We start from the raw sequence: 23,261 nt of genomic DNA, 5'->3' as shown, positions 1-23,261 counted from the left end.
ATTATAAATATCTCTTTTGATAATAGTCCGATTTCAACAATCTATAGCTTGTTCGAAAGGTATTCGTTGAAGCTGTCTAAAAACATATAAATTGTTAATCTGTATTGTCAATTTCGGCAGATAATTTAAAAAAACTGCAAAAAACGCCATTTTTACGCATTCAAACATTCATATCTTGAAAACTATACATCAGAATCAAAAATAAATTAATAGCGTTCATACTGTTTTTTAGTTCTTTCATTTAAAATTGGTTTGGATAAGATCGGTTCAGCCATTGCTGAGAAACACGAATGAGAATTTGTCCGTTACATACACACACACACACAGACACACACACACACACAGACATTGTCCCAAATCGTCGAGCTGAGTCGATTGGTATATAAGACTCGGCCCTCCGGGCCTCGGAAAAAATCTTGAAAGTTTGAGCGAATTCTATACATTTCTTTTATAAGAAATGTAAATATCATACTCCATTAGCCTAATCATCATTAGATCAATGTTATCTGCTTGCTAACTCATTTTGTCATGCGGGGCTGGGTATGTGAAGAGGGCGAAAGTCCCATGAACGAACGACTCCCCAGCTTAAATTGGTATGCTTTGTGATACAGTGGTGGTTTAAAGATGATGGGGTTGAAAGGGAGGGGTATGAGGGCTGGATGGGGTGGTGGTCTGAGGGGTGATTTAAGGAGATTTTTAAAGGAGGGGCGCGAACAGTATAGGGGGGCGGGGGTGTAACCCCTCTCCGTAAACCATCAACTACGCCCCTGTTAAAATCCAGAAACCCTAAACGAGTCGAAAAAAAAATTTGGCCGGGATTAGGTTGACGTTTTTCAGAGTGATTGCATAACCTTTCTATATGAGAAAGGCAAAAATGTACCAAAATCCAAAAAAGTGAATCGTAGTCAATTTTTTTTTCGAGTTTGCATCAAATCTCGACGTTTCATGCACCTTGAACACATTTAGCATCAAAAATAAAAATTCTATTTTTAATTTTTCCTATAGTTTATATGAGAAATTTCTGTGTGGCCGCACTCTGAAACCCGTAATTCCGGAACCAGAATTCCGATCGATCCAAAATTCAATAGCAGCCGATGGGAAGGTTGCACCTTTCATTTGAGACTAAGTTTGGGCAAATCGGTCCAGCCATCTCTGAGAAAAATGAGTGACATTATTTGACACATACGCACATACATACACACACACACACATACACACACACATACACACACACATACACACACACATACATACATACACACACACATACAGACTTTTTCCGATCTCGACGAACTGAGTCGAATGGGATATGACACTCGGCCCTCCGGGCCGGGATTAGGTTGACGTTTTTCAGAGTGATTGCATAACCTTTCTATATGAGAAAGGCAAAACATGTAATCTATTATTAACGCCTAAACGGCTTATTTTAGGTCAATAGTATCTTCGGAGAATTTAATGGAGGAAACATGCCCTTTCTTTTCGTATTGTGCTTTTGCTGATTATTCCCCCTATGAGTGAGATATTTTCACAAATTTTCTTGGAAGTGATTATATAGAAATGATGCCTTCTACAAATTTGTAGCTCTTACTTTTGCGAATAACTTTACTGAAGACTTCAAATATCTATTTTGAATACTTTAAAAGTTATGGCTTGTTGTTTGTGGATAACTCTTTGTCGCCTATTTATTGTTCAATATAGAAATAATCCATTGAAATAAGCCAAACATTATTTCGACAAATCGAATTTTGTATTTCATTTTTCTATCTACAACCGCTAGAAATAATCACCGCACCGAACACTTCCAAGTTGTCTGGAAGGAACTTGATAACTTATCAGTGCAAAAATGTTCATTTGTGCGAACCTTCTGACTGCAATTTTTCTAACTAATGACCATCGGATCGATCTGAAACATATCGGAAAATGAAAAGCCAAATAAATAACTCCAAGCAACGGCGTAGCCCAGAGAAGGTTTTGGGGTTTAACACCATACAACCCCCCCCCACCACACCCAAAAAAAATATTGGATTGAAGTTGAAAATTTATTGATGCAGACTGATTTAATTCAATATTACAATAACAATTATCTGATCCGTAGATTGATAACCTGTTGTTGTAAACATCATGAGGACTTTTGATAAATTGTCGGAATGGGGTCCTTCCTGATATGTAACTGATCTATTGGTCTTGATTTCACAGTTGTCTAATAGCATCAATATCAAATTCCTGCCTGAAAACATTCCAATAGAAAATTCCAGAGTTCTGTAATCAATCATAGTCCTCAGATTTATTTTCAAATTGATCTCGTTTTTGTAGAGATGTACTGTAATAAGGGTCTTTATTTAATAGGAAGAGAAGTTAAAATTGATTTAATGTCTATGAAACATAGAACTGCTCACCAAAAAAATGCATAACTTTCAACATTTGCCAAAAATGTTTTTGCCTTTCTCATTCACTCTAAAATTCGTCAATCTAATCCCGACCCGGAGGGCCGAGTGTCATATGCCAATCGACTGAGTTCGTCGAGATCGGAAAATGTCTGTGTGTGTATGTATGTGTGTATTTGGAAAAATGTGACCTCTGTTTCTCAGAGATGGCTGGACCGATTTGCACAAAGTTAGTATCAAATGAAAGGTACAACCTTCCCATCGGCTGCTATTGAATTTTTTATTGATTGGACTTCCGGTTCCGGAGTTACGAGTTGAAGAGTGCAACCAGACAGCAAATTCCCATATAAACTGAAATGAAAAATTTTCAAAATCAAATTTGTATTTTGACTTTTTTGGACTTTGGTACATTTTTGTCTTTCTCATATAGAAAGGTTATGCAATCACTCTAAAAATCGTCAATCATACCGGCCCGGAGGGAGTATGCAGTGAGGGGTAGCTACTTTAAAATTAAAACTAGTTTAAAATTTCTTAACAAGTTGAAAATTTTCGGCAGGATCTGGAGCTCCCGGACCTTTCTCCATGATCCACCCCTGGTTTCAAGCGACGTTTCAGTATCACATAGTATCTCAAGATCGTGGCTGTCGATCCATTGTATGTATGTGCAAATCGTACTGAACATGTAATATTCATTTCCACCATTGTATTGAACATAACCTGCCTTGGAATCGTAGTCTGGACAAATGAGACAAGCACAATTGCACCACTAGGTGGATTAAGACAGGTTTTTTTGGGAATGCGTCGAGTTGAGACGAAAACGTAATATGATTAATAACGAGGATAACACTTTCCGAATGTAGAGAGAAATTTATGAAAAATGACGATTTCCATTCGATTCTAGCAGGTTCTGATCGATTTTGATGAGCATTTGATTTTTGTTGTATGACCAATTATATGTATAGGTCAAATGTTTAAAATCAGTAATTTAAGGTCAAGATAGCATCATTTTGAAACCGCCAACTTCGGAGGTTTAGTATCTTCGATGAGTTTTACAAACGTTAAACAGCGCATCATTTGATAAAATAATTTTGACGGTATATCGTCCAAGAAGTATTTATGGTGATTTTTCTCAGGTTAATATTCATGACTACAATAAAGTCTCAACAAATTCGCTAGACACGAATTCTGTTACTATTTTCTGAAAAATTAATTCTGCAGAATTTTAAAACTTCAAAAATTACGGTTTCGGAATTATGCCGTTTGGACAGTATGATCGATTTTCACCAAACCCCCACCAAACCGAATTTCTGGCTACGCCGCTGACTTCAAGTAAGTAGAAACAAAGTCGTTCTACACTCGTTCACAAGAAACTTGTTCGAATGCTGAATATCTATTATAATGCATTGAAACCCTGATTTTATCAGCCAAATATGAACATATGTTTGATGGGCTCTAGCAGACGAACAAGACTGAATTCGGGGGGTGGGTGTAGCGTAGTTGGTAAATCGATTGCCTTGTACGCAGCGCACCTGGGATCGAGTCCCGACCCCGTACATAGGGTTAGAAATTTTTCGTAAGAGATTTTTCTAACCCGAAGAGGCGAATGACCTTAAGGTTAAAACCTCTATAATCGAAATAAAAAATAAAAAAAAGACTGAATTCGAGTAAATCCTTTCTTGAGCATGTTTTCCTTATCATGAAGATGGAAATATGCAAAAATAAAAAGTTCATCGTAATCAGAAATAGTTATCAGACTACATCAAGGGACGGGAAGAATATTTTAACAGCTTCAGTTTATTATAAAGAAAAAAAAATTGCCCGATTTAGTCAATGTCCCTATTTTGTCAGCCTAAAATACACCATGAGACTGATAAAAATGGGTCTTTATTGTATGTATTATTCACTGTGTTTCACATTAATAGGTACATTTCATTTTTGGGGATTTTTTATTGTATCGAACTACAACAATTTTTAGGTAATTTTCAAGGGGTTTTTTATAGACTTCTTCCAAAATTTGGCGAACCTATTCCAATTCGTATACCAATTAATTGGTATACTTAAGCGTTAATATGTTGCAGATAGAGAAAATACTGAAATTTTCAGCTTTTTGCCTTTCTCAATAGAAAGGTATTGCAATTGCTCTGAAAACCGACTTTTTAACGGAGGCCCGGAGGGTCGAGTGACATATACCATTCGATTCAGTTCGTCGAGTTCGGCAAATGTCTGTGTGTGTATGTATGTGTGTATGTATGTATGTGTGTGTGTATGTGTGTGTGTATGTGACCAAAAATGTCACTCATTTTTCTCAGAGATGGCTGAACCGATTTTGACAAACTTAGTCTCAAATGAAAGGTGCAACATTCCCATAGGCTGCTATTGAATTTATAATGGATCCGACTTCCGGTTCCGGAATTACAGGGTAATAAGTACGAACACGCAGAAAATGTCGATTTTAATAAATTCTGCAATGAATGTATAAAGGTGAAAATTTTTCCAAAATATGACCACAACTGCTTCGATTTGTAGTATTAGGTCACTAACATCCATTCAAAGTCTATTTGGCCACATTGGCCACCATCCTCGGTTCCGGAAGCCCCGGCGGAAGTATCTAAATTCAGAATAACAGTCACATCGGTTTCTCGGAGATGGCTAGACCGATTCGACTAAACTTGGCCTCAAATGAAAGGTATTGCGTCCCCGTAAATGGCTATTTAATTTCATCCCGATCCGACTTCCGGTTCCGGAGTTACAGGTTGTGGCGTGCGATCACATAGCAAATTGTGATTCAAACCGATACTCCGATGAAAGCAAAAAAGGTAAAAATTTCGCTAAAATGTCTCTCAAACAACTTAAATTTGTTGTTCTAGGTCACCGACGGCCAACCAAACTTTCGTTGACTACATTGACCACCATAGACGGTTCCGAAAGTGCCCGGGAAAAGCGGCCATCTTTCAAAATTTACGAACTCACATCAGTTTCCCTGAAATGGTTGGGCCGATTTTCACAAACTTAGTTCCAAATGATAGCTATAATATCCCCACAGATGTCTATAAAATTTCGTACGGATCGCTTATATGGGTCCGGAAATATAGACTAAATCGTCCGGTCACATATGAAATTCCCATATAAGCCAGAACTCAAATTTTTTTTTCAAAGGGGGGACCCCATGAAATTTCAGAAATCGAATTCGTATTTTTGATGCCAAACATCTTTAAAATGCATGAAACGTCGAGATTTTATGTTATCTCGAAAAAATTTTTTTTGTAAAAATCGACTTTTTGGGACTTTGCCGATTTCGCACCTTTTTACATTTCTTATAAAAGAAATGTATAGAATTCGCTCAAACTTTCAAGATTTTTTCCGAGGCCCGGAGGGCCGAGTCTTATATACCAATCGACTCAGCTCGACGATTTGGGACAATGTCTGTGTGTGTGTGTCTGTGTGTGTGTGTATGTAACGGACAAATTCTCATTCGTGTTTCTCAGCAATGGCTGAACCGATCTTATCCAAACCAATTTTAAATGAAAGAACTAAAAAACAGTATGAACGCTATTAATTTGTTTTTGATTCTGATGTTTAGTTTCCAAGATATGAATGTTTGAATGCGTAAAAATGGCGTTTTTTGCAGTTTTTTTGAATTATCTGCCGAAATTGACAATATAGATTAACAATTTATATGTTTTTAGACAGCTTTAACGAATACCTTTCGAACAAGCTATAAATTTTTGAAATCGGACTATTATCAAAAGAGATATTTAATATTAAATGCGGACGAAAGATTTTTATCATTTCCCATAGCCAGAAATATGACCAAAAACATGTAATCTATTAATAACGCCAAAACGGCTTATTTTAGGTCAATAGTATCTTCGGAGAATTTAATGGAGGCAATATGCCCTTTCTTTTGGTATTGTGCTTTTGCTGATTAATCCCCCTATGAGTGAGATATTTTCACAAATTTTCGTGGAAGTGATTATATCGAAATGATGCCTTCAGCAAATTTGTAGCTCTTACTTTTGCGAATAACTTTACTGAAGACTTCAAATATCTATTTTGAATACTTTAAAAGTTATGGCTTATTGTTTGGGGATTACTCTTTGTCGCCTATTTATTGTTCAATATAGTAATAATCCATTGAAATAAGCCAAACATTATTTCGATAAAACGAATTTCGTGTTTCATTTTTCTATCTACAACCGCTAGAAATAATCACCGAATACTTCCAAGTTGTCTGGAAGGAACTTGATAACTTATCAGTGCAAAAATGTTCATTTGTGCTAACCTTCTGACTGCAATTTTTCTAACTTATGACCATCGGATCGATCTGAAACATATCGGAAAATGAAAAGCGAAGTAAATAACTCCATGCAACGGCGTAGCCAAGAGAAGGTTTTGGGGTTTAACACCATACAACCCCAACTCCCCCCCCCCCACCCAAAAAAAATATTGGATTGAAGTTGAAAATTTATTGATGCAGACTGATTTAATTCAATATTACAATAACAATTATCTGATCCGTAGATTGATAACCTGTTGTTGTAAACATCATGAGGACTTTTGATAAATTGTCGGAATGGGGTCCTGATATGTAACTGATATATTGGTCTTGATTTCACAGTTGTCTAAAAGTCCTGCCTGAAAACATTCCAATAGAAAATTCCAGAGTTCTGTAATCAATCATGATGATCAGATTTATTTTCAAATTGTACTGTACTGTATGTTTTTGTAGAGATGTACTGTAATAAGGGTCTTTATTTAATAGGATGCGAAGTTAAAATTGATTTAATGTCTATGAAACATAAAACTGCTCACCAAAAAAATTCATAACTTTCAACATTTGCTAAAAATGTTTTTGCCTTTCTCATTCACTCTAAAATTCGTCAATCTAATCCCGAACCGGAGGGCCGAGTGTCATATGCCAATCGACTGAGATCGTCGAGATCGGAAAATGTCTGTGTGTGTATGTATGTGTGTGTATGTGTGTATGTGGAAAAAATGTGACCTCTGTTTCTCAGAGATGGCTGGACCGATTTGCACAAACTTAGTCTCAAATAAAAGGTACAACCTTCCCATGCTATTGAATTTTTTATTGATTGGACTTCCGGTTCCGGAGTTACGAGTTGAAGAGTGCAATCACACAGCAAATTCCCATATAAACTGAAATGAAAAAAATTCAAAATCAAATTTGTATTTTTGTTGCCAAATGACTTTAAAATGCATGAAACATTGAGATGTTTGACAAAAATTGACTTTTTTGGACCTTGGTACATTTTTTGCCTTTCTCATATAGAAAGGTTTTGCAATCACTCTAAAAATCGTCAATCATACCGGCCCGGAGGGAGTATGCAGTGAGGGGTTGCTACTTTAAAATTACAACTAGTTTAAAATTTCTTAACAAGTTGAAAATTTTCGGCAGGACCTGGATCTCCCGGATCTTTCTCCATGATCCGCCGCTGGTTTCAAGCGATGTTTCAGTATCACATAGTATCTCAAGATTGTGGCTGTCGATCCATTGTATGTATGTGCAAATCGTACTGAACATGTAATATTCATTTCCAGCCATGGAATCGTAGTCTGGACAAATGAGACAAGCACAATTGCACCACTAGGTGGATTAAAACAGGTTTTTATTTTGGGAATGCGTCGAGTTGAGACGAAAACGTAATATGATTAATAACGAGGATAACACTTTCCGAATGTAGAGAGAAATTTATGAAAAATGACGATTTCCATTCGACTCTAGCAGGTCCTGATCGATTTTGATGGGAATTTGATTTTTGTTGTATGACCAATTATATGTATAGGTCAAAAACAGTAATTTAAGGTCAAGATAACATCATTTTGAAACCGCCAATTTCGGAGGTTTAGTATCTTCGATGAGTTTTACAAACGTTAAACAGCGCATCATTTGATAAAATTATTTTGACGGTATATCGTCCAAGAAGTATTTATGGTGAATTTTCTCAGGTCTCAACAAATTCGCTAAAGACACGAACTCTGTTACTATTTTCTGAAAAATTAATTCTGCATAATTTTAAAACTTTAAAAATTACGGTTTCGGAATTATGCCGTTTGGACAGAATGATCGATTATCACCAAACTCCAACAAAGCCGAATTTCTGGCTACGCCGCTGACTTCAAGTAAGTAGAAACAAAGTCGTTCTACACTCGTTCACAAGAAACTTCTTCGAATGCTGAATATCTATTATAATACATTGAAACCCCGATTTTATCATCCAAATATGAACATATGTTTGATGGGCTCTAGCAGACGAATAAGACTGAATTCGAGTAAATCCTTTCTTGAGCATGTTTTCCTTATCATGAAGATGGAAATATGCAAAAATAAAAAGTTCATCATAATCAGAAATAATTATCAGACTACATCAAGGGACAGGAAGAATATTTTAACAGCTTCAGTTTATTATAAAGAAAAAAAATTACCCGATTTAGTCAATGTCCCCATTTTGTCAGCCTAAAATACACCATGAGGTTGATAAAAATGGGTCTTTATTGCATTTCATTTTCGGGGATTTTTTTATTGCATCGAACTATAACAATTTTTAGGTAGCTTTCAAGGGGTTATTTTATAGATTTCTTCCAAAATTTGGCGAACCTATTCCTATTTGTATACCAATTAATTGGTATACTTAAGGGTTTATATGTTGCAGATAGAGAAAATACTGAAATTTTTAGCTTTTTACATTTCTTATAAAAGAAATGTATAGAATTCGCTCAAACTTTCAAGATTTTTTCCGAGGCCCGGAGGGCCGAGTCTTATATACCAATCGACTTAGCTCGACGATTTGGGACAATGTCAGTGTGTGTGTGTGTGTGTGTGTGTGTGTGTCTGTGTGTGTGTGTGTATGTAACGGACAAATTCTCATTCGTGTTTCTCAGCAATGGCTGAATCGATCTTATCCAAACCAATTTTATATGAAAGAACTAAAAAACAGTATGAACGCTATTAATTTGTTTTTGATTCTGATGTTTAGTTTCCAAGATATGAATATTTGAATGCGTAAAAATGGCGTTTTTTGCAGTTTTTTGAAATTATCTGCCGAAATTGACAATATAGATTAACAATTTATATGTTTTTAGACAGCTTTAACGAATACCTTTCGAACAAGCTATAGATTGTAGAAATCGGACTATTATCAAAAGAGATATTTAACAATAAATGCGGACGAAAGATTTTTATCATTTCCCATTGCCAGAAATATGACCAAAAACATATAATCTATTATTAACGCCAAAACGGCTTATTTTAGGTCAATAGTATCTTCGGAGAATTTAATGGAGGTAATATGGCCTTTCTTCTGGAATTGTGCTTTTGCTGATTAATCCCCCTATGAGTGAGATATTTTCACAAATTTTCTTGGAAGTGATTATATCGAAATGATGTCTTCAGCAAATTTGTAGCTCTTACTTTTGCGAATAACTTTACTAAAGACTTTAAATATCTATTTTGAATACTTTAAAAGTTATGGCTTGTTGTTTGTTGATTACTCTTTGTCGTCCATTTATTGTTCAATATAGTAATAATCCATTGAAATAAGCTAAACATTATTTCGATAAAACGACTTTTGTATTTCATTTTACTATCTACAACCGCTAGAAATAATCACCGAACACTTCCAAGTTGTCTGGAAGGAACTTGATACCTTATCAGTACAAAAATGTTCATTTGTGCGAACTTTCTCACTGCAATTTTTCTAACTTATAACCATCGGATCGATCTGAAACATATCGGAAAATGAAAAGCGAAAAAAATAACTCCAAGCAACGGCGTAGCCAAGAGAAGGTTTTGGGGTTTAACACCGTACAACACCCCCCCCCCACAACCCCCAAAAAAATATTGGATTGAAGTTGAAAATTTATTGATGCAGACTGATTTAATTCAATATTACAATAACAATTATCTGCTCCGTGGATTGATAACCTGTTGTTGTTAACATCATTAGGACTTTTGATAAATTGTCGGAATGGGGTCCTGATATGTAACTGATCTATTGGTTTTGATTTCACAGTTGTCTAATTGCATCAATATCAAATTCCTGCCTGAAAACATTCCAATAGAAAATTCCAGAGTTCTGTAATCAATCATAATCCTCAGATTTATATTCAAATTGATCTCGTTTTTGTAGAAATGTATTGTAATAAGGGTCTTTATTTAATAGGAAGCGAAGTTAAAATTGATTTAATGTCTATGAAACATAGAACTGCTCACCAAAAAAATGCATAACTTTCAACATTTGCCAAAAATGTTTATGCCTTTCTCATTCACTCTAAAATTCGTCAATCTAATCCCGACCCGGAGGACCGAGTGTCATATGCCAATCGACTGAGTTCGTCGAGATCGGAAAATGTCTATGTGTGTATGTATGTATGTGTGTATGTGGAAAAAAATGTGACCTCTGTTAATCAGAGATGGCTGGATCGATTTGCATAAAGTTAGTCTCAAATGAAAGGTACAACCTTCCCATCGGCTGCAATTGATTTTTTTATTGATTGGACTTCTGGTTCCGGAGTTACGAGTTAAAAAGTGCAATCACACAGCAAATTCCCATATAAACTGAAATGAAAAAATTTCAAAATCAAATTTGTATTTTTGATGCCAAATGACTTTATAATGCATGAAACATCGAGATTTGATGTAAACTCGAAAAAAATAATGTTTGGCAAAAATTTATTTTTTTGGACTTTGGTACATTTTTGCCTTTCTCATATAGAAATGTTATGCAATCACTCTAAAAATCGTCAATCATACCGGCCCGGAGGGAGTATGCAGTGAGTGGTTGCTACTTTAAAATTAAAACTAGTTTAAAATTTCTTAACAAGTTAAAAATTTTCGGCAGGACCCGGACCTCCCGGATCTTACTATGTGATACTGAAACATCGCTTGAAACCAGCGGCGGTCAAGCGATGTTTCAGTATCTCAAGATCGTGGCTGTCGATCCATTGTACGTATGTGCAAATCGTACTGAACATGTAATATTCATTTCCACCATTGTATTGAACATAACCAGCCATGGAATCGTAGTCCGGACAAATGAGAAAAGCACAATTGCACCACTAGGTGGATTAAAACAGGTTTTTATTTTGGGAATGCGTCGAGTTGAGACGAAAACGTAATATGATTAATATCGAGGATAACACTTTTCGAATGTAGAGAGAAATTTATGAGAAATGACGATTTCCATTCGACTCTAGCAGGTCCTGATCGATTTTGATGAGAATTTGATTTTTATTGTATGACCAATTATATGTATAGGTCAAATGTTCAAAAACAGTAATTTAAGGTCAAGATAACATCATTTTGAAACCGCCAATTTCGGAGGTTTAGTATCTTCGATGAGTTTTACAAACGTTAAACAGCGCATCATTTGATAAAATAATTTTGGTGGTAGGGTAAAGTGCCTATTTTCACCATACTAAGGAGAGTGCCTCACTAACTTATTAATTACTCAGCCTACAATCAATGGAATGCGTACAAATTGGCATCAACAGCTTTGCTTCGTTGTTAAGAACTGTGATAAAAACACAAATGAGCTGAAAACGGTAAAACTCTCGTGTTTGAGCGCAACGAAAACTCGAATCGAGTGCCCCTATTGTTGCACTACTATTTGACTCAATGCGTAGAACAAAAATGGTAGACACTGCTCTAACCAACGGCTTCAAATGGGTAGGGTGATAAGAGAAACATGGCAAAAATAGGCTCATCACCTTATATCGTCCAAGAAGTATTTATGGTGAATTTTCTCAGGTTAATATTCATGACTACAATAAAGTCTCAACAAATTCGCTAAAAACACGAACTCTGTTACTATTTTCTGAAAAATTAATTCTGCATAATTTTAAAACTTCAAAAATTACGGTTTCGGAATTATGCCGTTTGGACAGTAAGATCGAGTTTCACCAAACCCCCACCAATTGTAAAATTGGTACTGTAAAAAAAACGTAAGGGCGATACTTCAATGCTGATAGGTAGGACCGAAAAAGTAAACAATCGTCAAAGGGGCAATACTATCATTTTGTCAATTTCAATAGCAAACACAAATTTTAATTTAATAATTTCAAATAGGGTGATGAGCCCATTTTCGCTATGTTTCTATTATCACCCTACCCATTTGAAGCCGTTGGTTAGAGCAGTGTCTGCCATCTTTGTTCAACGCATCGAGTCAAATGGTAGCACTCAAACACGAGAATTACACTGTTTTCAGCGCATTTGTGTTATTATATTGGTTCTTAACAACGAAGCAAAGCTGTTGATGTCAATTTTTACGCATTCCATTGATTGTAGGCCGAGAAATTGATGAATTAATGAGGCACCCCGCTTAGTATGGTGAAAATAGGTACTTTACCCTACTTCATGATGTTTTGGGTTTCGATCACTGAATCATGCAATCTAGGATGTAAAAAACACAATAGTTCTTAAATAGGAAATAAAACCAAGTCTGGAAATATTCACTGTTGCTTTTCGTTGAATGGTGTCACTGCTAGTATCGCTTTTTTTCCAGAAAAAGCGTTGATTTTTAGGTCTTAGTCGCGTTGGAAATTTGAGTAAAGTATAAACTTCATTTCGATTCAAAAAAAATGATTTTTTGGCTCAGTACAATATAACCCTTTTAGGAAAATTCAGTTTTCCCACCACAATGAATTGATTGAGGAATTTAGATATTTTATTAACAGAGCATTAGCAATAATTCGTTTGTATGTCTATTTTATGGGCCATTTTTTCGCTTTCCCATTGATTTGGTTTGAGATTTCTAGCACTGATGTTGTCCTATGCTGATTTGAGCGATTCTCTGTGTCCTGCCACAATCCTATGTAGTATGTGTTATCAAAAACATCGTGAAGCATCAATTTCTAAATGTTTCCAAACGATACAATATCCAAAGAGAGTGATAAGAGTTATAAGAAATGTCTCATCACACTGTTAGGTGGATTAAAAGCGTTTTTCATACACAATATTACGTAAGCTTATTAAACAATTTTACCTAATATGTTTGTGAAAATTATAAACTATTTGAAATTTTTTAATAGTTTTATTTTTTATTTAACTGTGATTTTTTAATAAATAGTGACCATCGCTTCACAACGTAGTCTATTTTTCGTGGCTTGCGGTGAGCAAGATCTCTCGAATTGCTGAACTGAAAATTATGGAATAGAAATTAATTTTTAGTATTCTTTACAGATTTAACTCGCCGCGCAGATGGCTCTGAATTAGACCCGCTGGTGCCCTAAGACGATTTCGCTAGATTTTCAGAGCACTGTGCACCCAGTGCATTAACGCAAGTGACGGAAGGTTATCGAAAAGATTCGTGAAAATGAAAATTCCAGTAATGATGATGATTTTCCCAAACGATTCGTTTTCGAGAGATTTTTATTTGTTCTTTGGCATTAGGATTAGCGATAATAATTCAAATCAAGGATACTGGGAGACTGGGAAGTCACCTTTAGAAAAAGTCGATGTCGGAGTAAAATTTGAAACTATGCACGCATGCACTTCAGAGATAGCGTGATATCAGGAGCTGCGATTTCATTTCAACGCTTTTTTGTGAATAGGGCGATAATTACAAATGTAAACATAAGGCTTTTTTTCATACATGCGAATGAGGGCTTTGAAACCCAACAAATTAACCTAAAAATTTTGATTCTACGATATTGCTTTCTTTCTATCTTTTGCTGTAGTTTACAAAAGATACAACGGGCGAAACTGTATTTTTGTTTGTTTATTTAAAGTTTCGCCCTCCACGCTCCATGCAAACAAACAGGGCGATACTTTTTTGCTAGCAGTTTAGAGGCGAAACTGTTTTTTTCGTATTTTTTTGGATTATCAAGCTGATACCAGCTGTAAATAGTAACCTCGATCGCTATTGAAAAAAACCCGGACGAAATCGGCGGTGTAAAACGGTAGTTATTGTAAAAAAACGTGAGGGCGATACTTCAATGCTGATAGGTGGGACCGAAAAAGTAAACAATCGCCAAAGGGGCGATACTATCATTCTGTCAATAGCAAAAACAAATTTTAATTTAATAATTTTAAATACTTTATGAAGTTTTGGGTTTCGATCACTAGGATGTAAAAAACACAATAGTTCTTAAATAGGAAATAAAACCAAGTCTGGAAATATTCACTGTTGATTTTCTTTGAATGGTGTCACTGCTAGTATCGCCCTTTTCAAGAAAAAGCGTTGATTTCTTAGTTCGCAGTCGCATTGGAAATTTGAGTAAAATATAAACTTCAAATCGATTCAAAAAAAAATTCGATTTTTTTGGCTCAGTACAATATATAACCCCTTTAGGAAAATTCAGTTTTCCCACTACAATTTAGATATTTTATTAACAGAGCATTAACAAAAATTCGTTGGTATGTCTATTTTATGGGCCATTTTTTCGCTTTTCCATTGATTTGGTTTGAGATTTCTAGCACTGATGTTGTCCTATGCTGATTTGAGCGATTCTCTGAGCCCTTCCACTATCCCATGTAGTATGTGTTATCAAAAACATCGCGAAGCATCAAGTTCTAAATGTTCTCAAACGATATAATATCCGAAGAGAGTGATAAGAGTTATAAGAAATGTCTCATCACACTGTTAGGTGGATTAAAAGCGTTTTTCAGTTCAATATTACCGTGGCTGTTTTTCTTTTTCAAAATTTTAGAACTCGAACTCTTTTAATGAATATAAACAACGCACACATTCTCGTGATTCATGATTGAGAAAGGCACAATTGCACCGCTAGGTGGATTAAAATAGGTTTTTCTTACACAATATTACGAAAGATTATTAAACAATTTTTCTTAATAAGTTTGTGAAAATTATAAACTATTTGAAATTTTTCAATAGTATAATTTTTTTTATTTAACCGTGATTTTTTAATAAATAGTGACCATCGCTTCACAACGTAGTCTATTTTTCATGGCTTGCGGTGAGCACGATTTCTCGAATTGCTGAACTGAAAATTATGGAATAGAAATTAATTTTTAGTATTCTTTACTTTACTCGCCGCGCAGATAACTCTGAATTAGACCCGCTAGTGCCCTAAGACGATTTCGCTAGATTTTCAGTGCACTGTGCACACAGTGCATTAACGCAAGTGACGGAAGGTTATCAAAAAATTTCGTGAAAATGAAAATTCCAGTAATGATGATGATTTTCCCAAACGGTTCGTTTTCGAGAGGTTTTTATTTGTTCTTTGGCATTAGGATTAGCGAAAATAATTCAAATCAAGGATACTACTGGGAAGTCACCTTTAGAAAAAGTCGATGTCGAAGTAAAATTTGGAACTATGCACGCATGCACTTCAGAGATAGCGTGATATCCGGAGCTGCGATTTCATTTCAACCCTTTTTTGTGAAAATGGCGATACTTACAAATGTAAACATAAGGCTTTTTTCATACATGCGAATGAGGGCTTTGAAACGCAACCAATTAACCTAAAAATTTGGATTCTACGATATTGCTTTCTTAAACTACAGCAAAAAATACAACGGGAGAAACTGTATTTTTGTTTATTTAAATTTTCGCCCTCCACGCTCCATGCAAACAAACAGGGCGATACTTTTTTTGCTAGCAGTTTAAAAGCGAAACTGTCATTTTCGTATTTTTTTAGGATTATCAAGCTGATATCAGCTGTAAATAGTAACAATGATCGCTATTGAAAAAAACCCGGACGAAATAGGTGGTGTAGAACTGTAGTTATTGTAAAAAAAACGTAAGAACGATACTTCAATGCTGATAGGTGGGACCGAAAAAGTAAACAATCGCCAAAGGGTAAAGTATAAACTTCAAATCGATTCAGAAAAAATGCGATTTTTTTGGCTCAGTACAATATATAACCCCTTTAGGAAAATTCAGTTTTCCCGCCACAATTTAGATATTTTATTAACAGAGCATTAACAATAATTCGTAGCTATGTCTATTTTATGGGCCATTTTTTCGCTTCCCATTGATTTGATTTGAGATTTCTAGCACTGATGTTGTCCTATGCTGATTTGAGCGATTCTCTGAGTCCTGCCACTTTCCCATGTAGTATGTGTTATCAAAAACATCGCGAAGCATCAAGTTCTAAATGTTCTCAAACGATATAATATCCGAAGAGAGTGATAAGAGTTATAAGAAATGTCTCATCACACTGTTAGGTGGATTAAAAGCATTTTTGCTATTATGTTTGCTTCTTTGGTTGGTGTGGGTATTACTACGATGTATTTAGTTAATTCACATTGTATCGTTATTGCGTAACGATTATTGTTGATTGTTTTTGGTAATGGACCTATTGTATCTATGGATATTATTTCGAATGGTTTTGATGGTGTATTGGTTATTATTTGTTTTTTTTTTCATACGTTTATTTGACACGGCATTTGCAAAAATTATTTGTTTTTCTTTGGTATGTTTTATTATTTTGTTCTTTTTGCACGATTTACAGGCCTCTATGAATCGAGAAATAGATCCTTTTATGTCCTTTCAATTGTAATATTCTCTTATTTTCAGGTACAGTCGATGCTGTCCTATGTGTCCTCTAATGTAATGTATGTATAGGTCATCGTTTTGAATACAAAGATATTCACTAAATAGTGATAATACATATTATTGAGGATAATTATGTTGTCTATTTTTTGAAGTAGGCAATTCTATTTTATATTCTTCTTAATGAAAATTAACGATGAAACGTCTACTTGTTCAATAATGAAAAAATAATTAGAATCGCTCAACAAACCATTGAAATATGGCCTTTTGAAGTAAACATTCCGACTTTTATCCATTTTTTTAATTTACACATTATATTTAACGTTCGGTAGACAACCCTATTTTCATATTTTTAAGTTTACCATAAAAATAACACCTTTTGTACATTATATTTATGTAATTAAATGGTCAGGTTTTCCTTTAAAAACCGCGACACGTATAAACGATCTAAATAGTCAATGGACAAACATGGATTCACGCTTGAAGTCTGGTAGAAAACCCATCTATGACCGCATACCACATTCAAACCGTTTTAAATTTCGATTCCGTCAATGAAATATTTTCAAACTTGCAGGAGATATACTTGATTACTACATCTTTCGAATGCCATGTACTAAACAAGTAAACAAAAAAAAATTGTTTGTAGAGATAGGACCAAACCCGTGCTGGTAGCCTTATGAAACGCCTTATGAAACGTGTCATAAAACTTCAAATTGCAATTTCTCTCGAATCCCTCGATGGATTATTTTGAAATTCACTGAGAAGATGCTTGGATACTGTATCTTTCGAATGCCGTATGACAAATTTATGGTCATTTTTTTGTTAATAACGGTTTTAGGAACACCGTGATTCATTTCTTTTTCCAATGCTGAAAGTGTGAACTCTAGAGTTCTTCTTCCACTTATATATGTTGTGATTCTGTTTATCATTTTTTTCATTTGCGCGTCTTTGTATATATTGAATATTAAATAGTTATTTTCTACCGTTTTTCTTAGTTTAGGTAAGTTTCTTGTTTCGGTCGGGTTTTCAGTCGTATAGATAGTGAGGTGATCAGTCTCTCTACCTTTCGTCTTTTGTCCATTGTCGTTAAGTAATTTATAGTTGTTGTTCATATTATTATTGTTGTTAATATTATTTATTTATTTATTCGATCTTCGGCAGATACCGTACAGATTAAGTGTTAATGTGTTAAAAGTTTATAATCGCTAACTTATAACTAGATTTAGTAATATGATATTCAAAGAGTTCGGAAGTTTCATTAAATTTGCGGCAACATCTATCTACCGGATTATTCTGGCCGTATGCTGTACGGTGCCTAGGGATCCATAAAACCGGTCGGTTTCTTATAACTCGAGGAGGAACAAACAAATTAATCCTTGAAAGAATGTCGGGAGAGTCAACATTGCTCGACAACATATCAAAAATGAACATTTTTTGCAAGAAGGTACGACGTGACTCCAGCGTTGGCAAATCTAATAGCATACATCTATTATTATACGGTGGTAAACGGATAGGGTCGTTCCAAGGCAGTTTTCTTAAAGCAAACCGTACAAAGCTTCTTTGAACATGCTCTAATCGATTGCTTTGCACGGCGTTGTACGGCGCCCACACTTGTACAGCGTACTCCAAAATGCTACGGACCAGTACGCAGTATATAGATTTCAGAGTGTAGAAATCCTCGAAGTCAGTAGTGTTTCGTTTCAAAAAACCCAATGTTGCAAAAGCTTTAGCCGCTGTCGCTGTGATGTGGTCCGGGAAGCGAAGTTTTCTGTCAACTAACACTCCCAGGTCACGGATAGATTCCACGTACTCGATGACACACGCTTGAAGGGTATATTCGCAGCGCCTTAGAGTTGTCGAGCGCCCGAAGCTTATCACCTTATATTTATCGACATTGATCTGCATTCCATTCAGCGAGCACCACTCTTCAATATTGACTATATCCTCTTGGAGCACAGCTGAATCGAGTCCCGAAGCAATGGAGCGAAAGATTTTCAGATCATCAGCGTAGAGTAGTTTTCCAGACTTGATACGGGTGCAGAGATCGTTGATGAATAATATAAAGATAAGTGGCCCTAAGTGACTTCCTTGAGGGACACCGGTTGGCGTTTCAAATACGTTTGAGCATGTGGTGCCGATTCTAACAAAAGCGGATCGTTCAGAAAGGTAAGATTGTAACCACCTGGTTACCCACGGAGGAAATCCTAATCGCTGCAGTTTCATAACCGCAATGTTGTGCGGCACCTTGTCGAATGCTTTAGCGAAATCAAAATATATTGCATCAACTTGCTGGCGCTTCTCGACGGCTGGAACTAGAAAACTTGTGTACGTCATCAAGTTCGAAGTTGTCGAGCGTTTCTTTACAAAGACGTGCTGACGTTCATCAATTATGTGTGAAGATGCACCGTACATTGCATTGTAAACAAACTTTTCCAGAACTTTGGCCAGACAATTCAGAAGCGAGATCCCTCTATAGTTTTCAATATTATGTGTGTTTCCTGCCTTATGGATAGGAACTATAGCAGCTTCTTTCCACACACTTGGAAAAACATTTTCCGTGATCGAGCGCTTGAAAATAATGCTTACTGGTACAGAAAGCGCTCGGGCACAATGTTTTATGAACAAAGGGGGCAAACAATCCGGACCGGGCCCTTTCAACGGGTCAACGCTGGATAAAGCTATCAAAACATCGGTAACGTTTACGTTAGGGCAGGGGAGGCTGATATTATAGGTTGGCAACGTTTCAAGGTAGTCTTGCGATGGGTAGACAGGAGGGCTGGTAAATACATCTCGAAAGTGATCTGCAAAAAGATCCACCTATTCGGCTGTGGACTGTGAACATTTGTCTCGAAGATAAACATTTTCTGGAATACCCTCGGAGCGCCTTCTGCTATTTATAAACTTCCAGAATGTCGAGGGATTATTCCGCAGGTTGCATTGGACTTGGTTGAGATACTCAACGAATGCACTGTTTCGGGCTGTTTCATATTGCAGCTCAATTTGTCGAAGAATAACTTTGTTGTCGTCGGTCCTGTGATGTAAGAATCGCTTACGTTGCTTCCGTAGTACGTTGCGCAACCTGCCAAGCTCAGCGTTCCATCACGGGTACTTGTAATCTACTTTTTTAGTGGTACGTTTTTTAGGAACATTGCAACGAAGAATTCCATATATGGCCTTGTAGAACGCCGAAACTGCCTGATTCAAATCATTTCCATCCAACATATCGTTCCAGTTGACTGCGCCAATGGCCGATGAGACTTCATCGAGGTTGCATCGAGAAAAATCGAAGTTGAGGTCGTCATTAGTTGTATCAGAATCGTCGCCGTCATTAGAACACGCGTCAAATCTTAAGACGAAGGGCTTATGGTGAGGGTCTACCTTAAGTATAGATGTCGGAGGCTCCATCAGTTCGAACACGTTCGTGTCGTTGACGAAGGCTAGATCGAGTGTCCGTCCGTTCACATTGCTAAGAGAGCATATTTGATATAAACCATCAGAGACCAAAGTTTCTGTGATGGCCGTCTCTTGCTCCGATGTCGCATTTTCTGGAATGTAGCACTTAAGATCGTCATCGAAAGACCACCGGAGATGAGGAAGGTTATAATCACCAACAACTAATACATTGTCTCGCCGACTGGCTTTGTCAAGAATGCTCTGAACCGCGGAGGAGTGTACGTTATACAAGTCAGGATCACTATTCGGCCTTAGATAAATGCAGCAAATAAATAACGACCGACCTGGCAGGGAAACGCGTACGACAACCTGTTCCAAACATTCACATCCAGTCATTTTTAGTTCAGTCGCAGTAAGATTTTCGCAATAAGAACACCACCTCCGCGGCGTAGATTGCTAGTAGAAGAATTACGATCGCAACGATAAATAGCGTAGTTCGTCGTAAGCTCGGAATTTAATATATCATCGCGTAGCCAGGTTTCAGTGAGAACAATAATGTCGTAGTCGCAGGAAGTAAGGGCAAGCAAGAAGGTCTGAGTTTTCGTTCTCATTCCACGGACGTTCTGGTAGTAGACGGACAGGAAATCTTCAGAGGTCAAGTGTGTGATATGAATGGATCGATGAGAATCGAAGCTTACTTGGATGTTAGCGGCGTCTCCACAGTGATCAGGGGTGGAATTGGGGTGTGCGGAGGTCTCCAAAAATTCTGAGCGGCTCGTCCTGTATCCTCAAATTCGCGAAACCGAATACCTAATGGCCATGTATCCGCTGTCATAGCTTTTGCCTTAAGCCTAACTGGCATGCTCACCTTAAAGGATACAAAGCTTAGCGTGCGCACTTCTCTGCCTCTAGGAACCAGCTTGTCTGCCTTTACTTCCTCAGAATCCAGTCTCGTACGCACCAGTTGCAGTACGGTGTCGTCAGGTACCTGCGGGTCAATGCCGGAAAGATTTAACCAGAACTTTGGTTCGTCGCTCGCGATAGCTCCCGGGGCAACTATATTTGGGCCAGAGTTACAATTTGCTGTTCCACACAGAAGTTTCGCCGGGCGGTGGGACGTGCTATCCTCGTCGTTGTCGGTGTCGCGCAGTCTTTTAGCTCTGGATCGCGGAGCTGATTGACACACACGAGGTGTCAAAACGGGAGCCGCTGGGACAGAGTCAATCAGCGCCTTGAAATTGGTGCGAATTTCAGTCAGAATGTCTGCGAGAATGGCATCTTTGATTTCGGTTTTGAGCGAATCTATTATGTGCTCATTCGCTGCATTCACAGATACTAAAGCATTCGAAAAACGAGCTTTACTCATGATATTTTTGCAGGCATAACCCATCCAAATCAGGTGGCCGCTCGATTTCAAAGCATCGTGAATTTCCGGTTTCATCCCAGAACAACGCAAACAAACTCCAGACGAGCAAAAACCGCCGCACTTAATAATTTCTCCTACCACGTCGTTTGTGCATTTTTCACAGATACCGGTCATTTTGTTTGTTTCTGTGTAAATGGCAACACGGCTCGAGTCAGGTGCGATAGCTATGAATCTCAGAGTTAGATGGCGCTGTCGTCAGAAATCATGCGATGGATGTAATACTCGATGAAATAGGTTTGGTGAGTGATACTAACAGCAGCGAAGCGACGTAGGAGCGAAAACACTAGCCGGAGCTGCGCAGATGTAATTGTGTGTGTGTTGAACGCAGTTTGCACGGATGGATGTTCTTTCTCTATCTCGTTGAAATAAAAACACGGCAAGCGAAATCTGTTTTATTTCGTTGAATGCGGCCGTTGTATAAAGATGCAATCACTGTCAAATTTTGGTTCTGATGACACAACGTAGTGAGGTTAACTGCTGGTGATTGATTGATGGGGTGGGTCGTTTGTGCGAAGTGGGAGGGCGGCGGTGGCGATTTATCTCGTTGCGAATGGCGATCGGTAGAATTGGCGGGTTGCGTTGCGGCGTTGTGGCGTTGAATTGCGAGTTTTTGAGGCCTACCTGGAGGCTGCGCAGTGGTACGATTTGCAGCGACAGGCGAAGCTGTTAGTCGGAATATCTAACGGTGATTCACGGAAAAATAGACTGTTTAACAGCGAAAAACTTGGAATATACGGAGCACAAAATATTAACGAACGTAAACAAGCACAAGTGTTGCCAAGTCTTTTATTCTTAACATTATCGTTAATATCATTATTATTATAGGTATTACTATTATTGTTGATGTTAATATTATCATTAATATTATTATTATTATTATTATTAATATTGGAATTATTATTATTTCTATTGCTATTATTTAATTTTTTGTCATGGACCTAGTGTTGACAGTAAGTACGTTTAAGGCTTTCAATTCGTCTGAGGTTGCAACAATTCTGGATAAGGCATCCGCTGTAGCGTTGCTTTTACCAGGAATGTATTCTATATTAAAGTCGAATTTTTCTAAATCTAGTCTCATTCTAGTGAGTTTGGAGGTTGGGTTTTTCATATTAAATAAAAATACTAATGGTCTATGGTCTGTTCTGACCGTAAATTTTCTTCCGTATAGGTAAGGTTTGAAATAATTTATTCCCCAGTGTATTCCTGTTAGTTCTTTTAGTATTGTCGATTTATTTTTCTCTCCTGGAGTGAAGCCCATAGGTAAGTCGTTTCCGTTTTTAATTTGGAATAAAACTGCTCCGCATCCTACGTCTGATGCGTCAGTTGTTAGTATAAACGGTTGAGCAAAGTCGGGGTATTGAAGTAGTTTTGGTGAGATTAGGTGTGTTTTAGTGTGTTAAAGGCGTTTTGGCATTCATTTGTCCAAACGAACTGTTTATTTTGCTTTCGAATTTGAGTTAGTGGGTGTGCTATTGTTGCAAAGTTTGGCACAAATTTGCTGTAATAGTTACAAAAAGCTACAAATCGTCTACAGTCGTCGCTGTTTTTGGGTATGGGGTAGTTGTTAATAGTGTCGAATTTGGA

The 23,261-nt window shown here is 36.8% G+C and overlaps 1 protein-coding gene across 1 annotated transcript; it reads right to left on the bottom strand.

The window, feature by feature from the left end:
* Nucleotides 1-20,945: 20,945 nt before the first annotated feature.
* Nucleotides 20,946-21,791, bottom strand: LOC131694974 (uncharacterized). The gene has a single exon (XM_058983511.1). It carries the CDS (start codon nt 21,789-21,791, stop codon nt 20,946-20,948), a length of 846 nt encoding a protein of 281 aa, XP_058839494.1.
* Nucleotides 21,792-23,261: the final 1,470 nt, after the last annotated feature.

Source organism: Topomyia yanbarensis, unplaced genomic scaffold, assembly GCF_030247195.1.
Source record: "Topomyia yanbarensis strain Yona2022 unplaced genomic scaffold, ASM3024719v1 HiC_scaffold_216, whole genome shotgun sequence".
Lineage (NCBI taxonomy): Eukaryota > Metazoa > Arthropoda > Insecta > Diptera > Culicidae > Topomyia > Topomyia yanbarensis.
This window is presented reverse-complemented; position numbering and strand designations above follow the sequence as displayed.

Excerpts from the sequence above, each read along its gene's own strand:
- LOC131694974 (XM_058983511.1), bottom strand. The coding sequence starts at position 21,791 with ATGACCGGTATCTGTGAAAAATGCACAAACGACGTGGTAGGAGAAATT.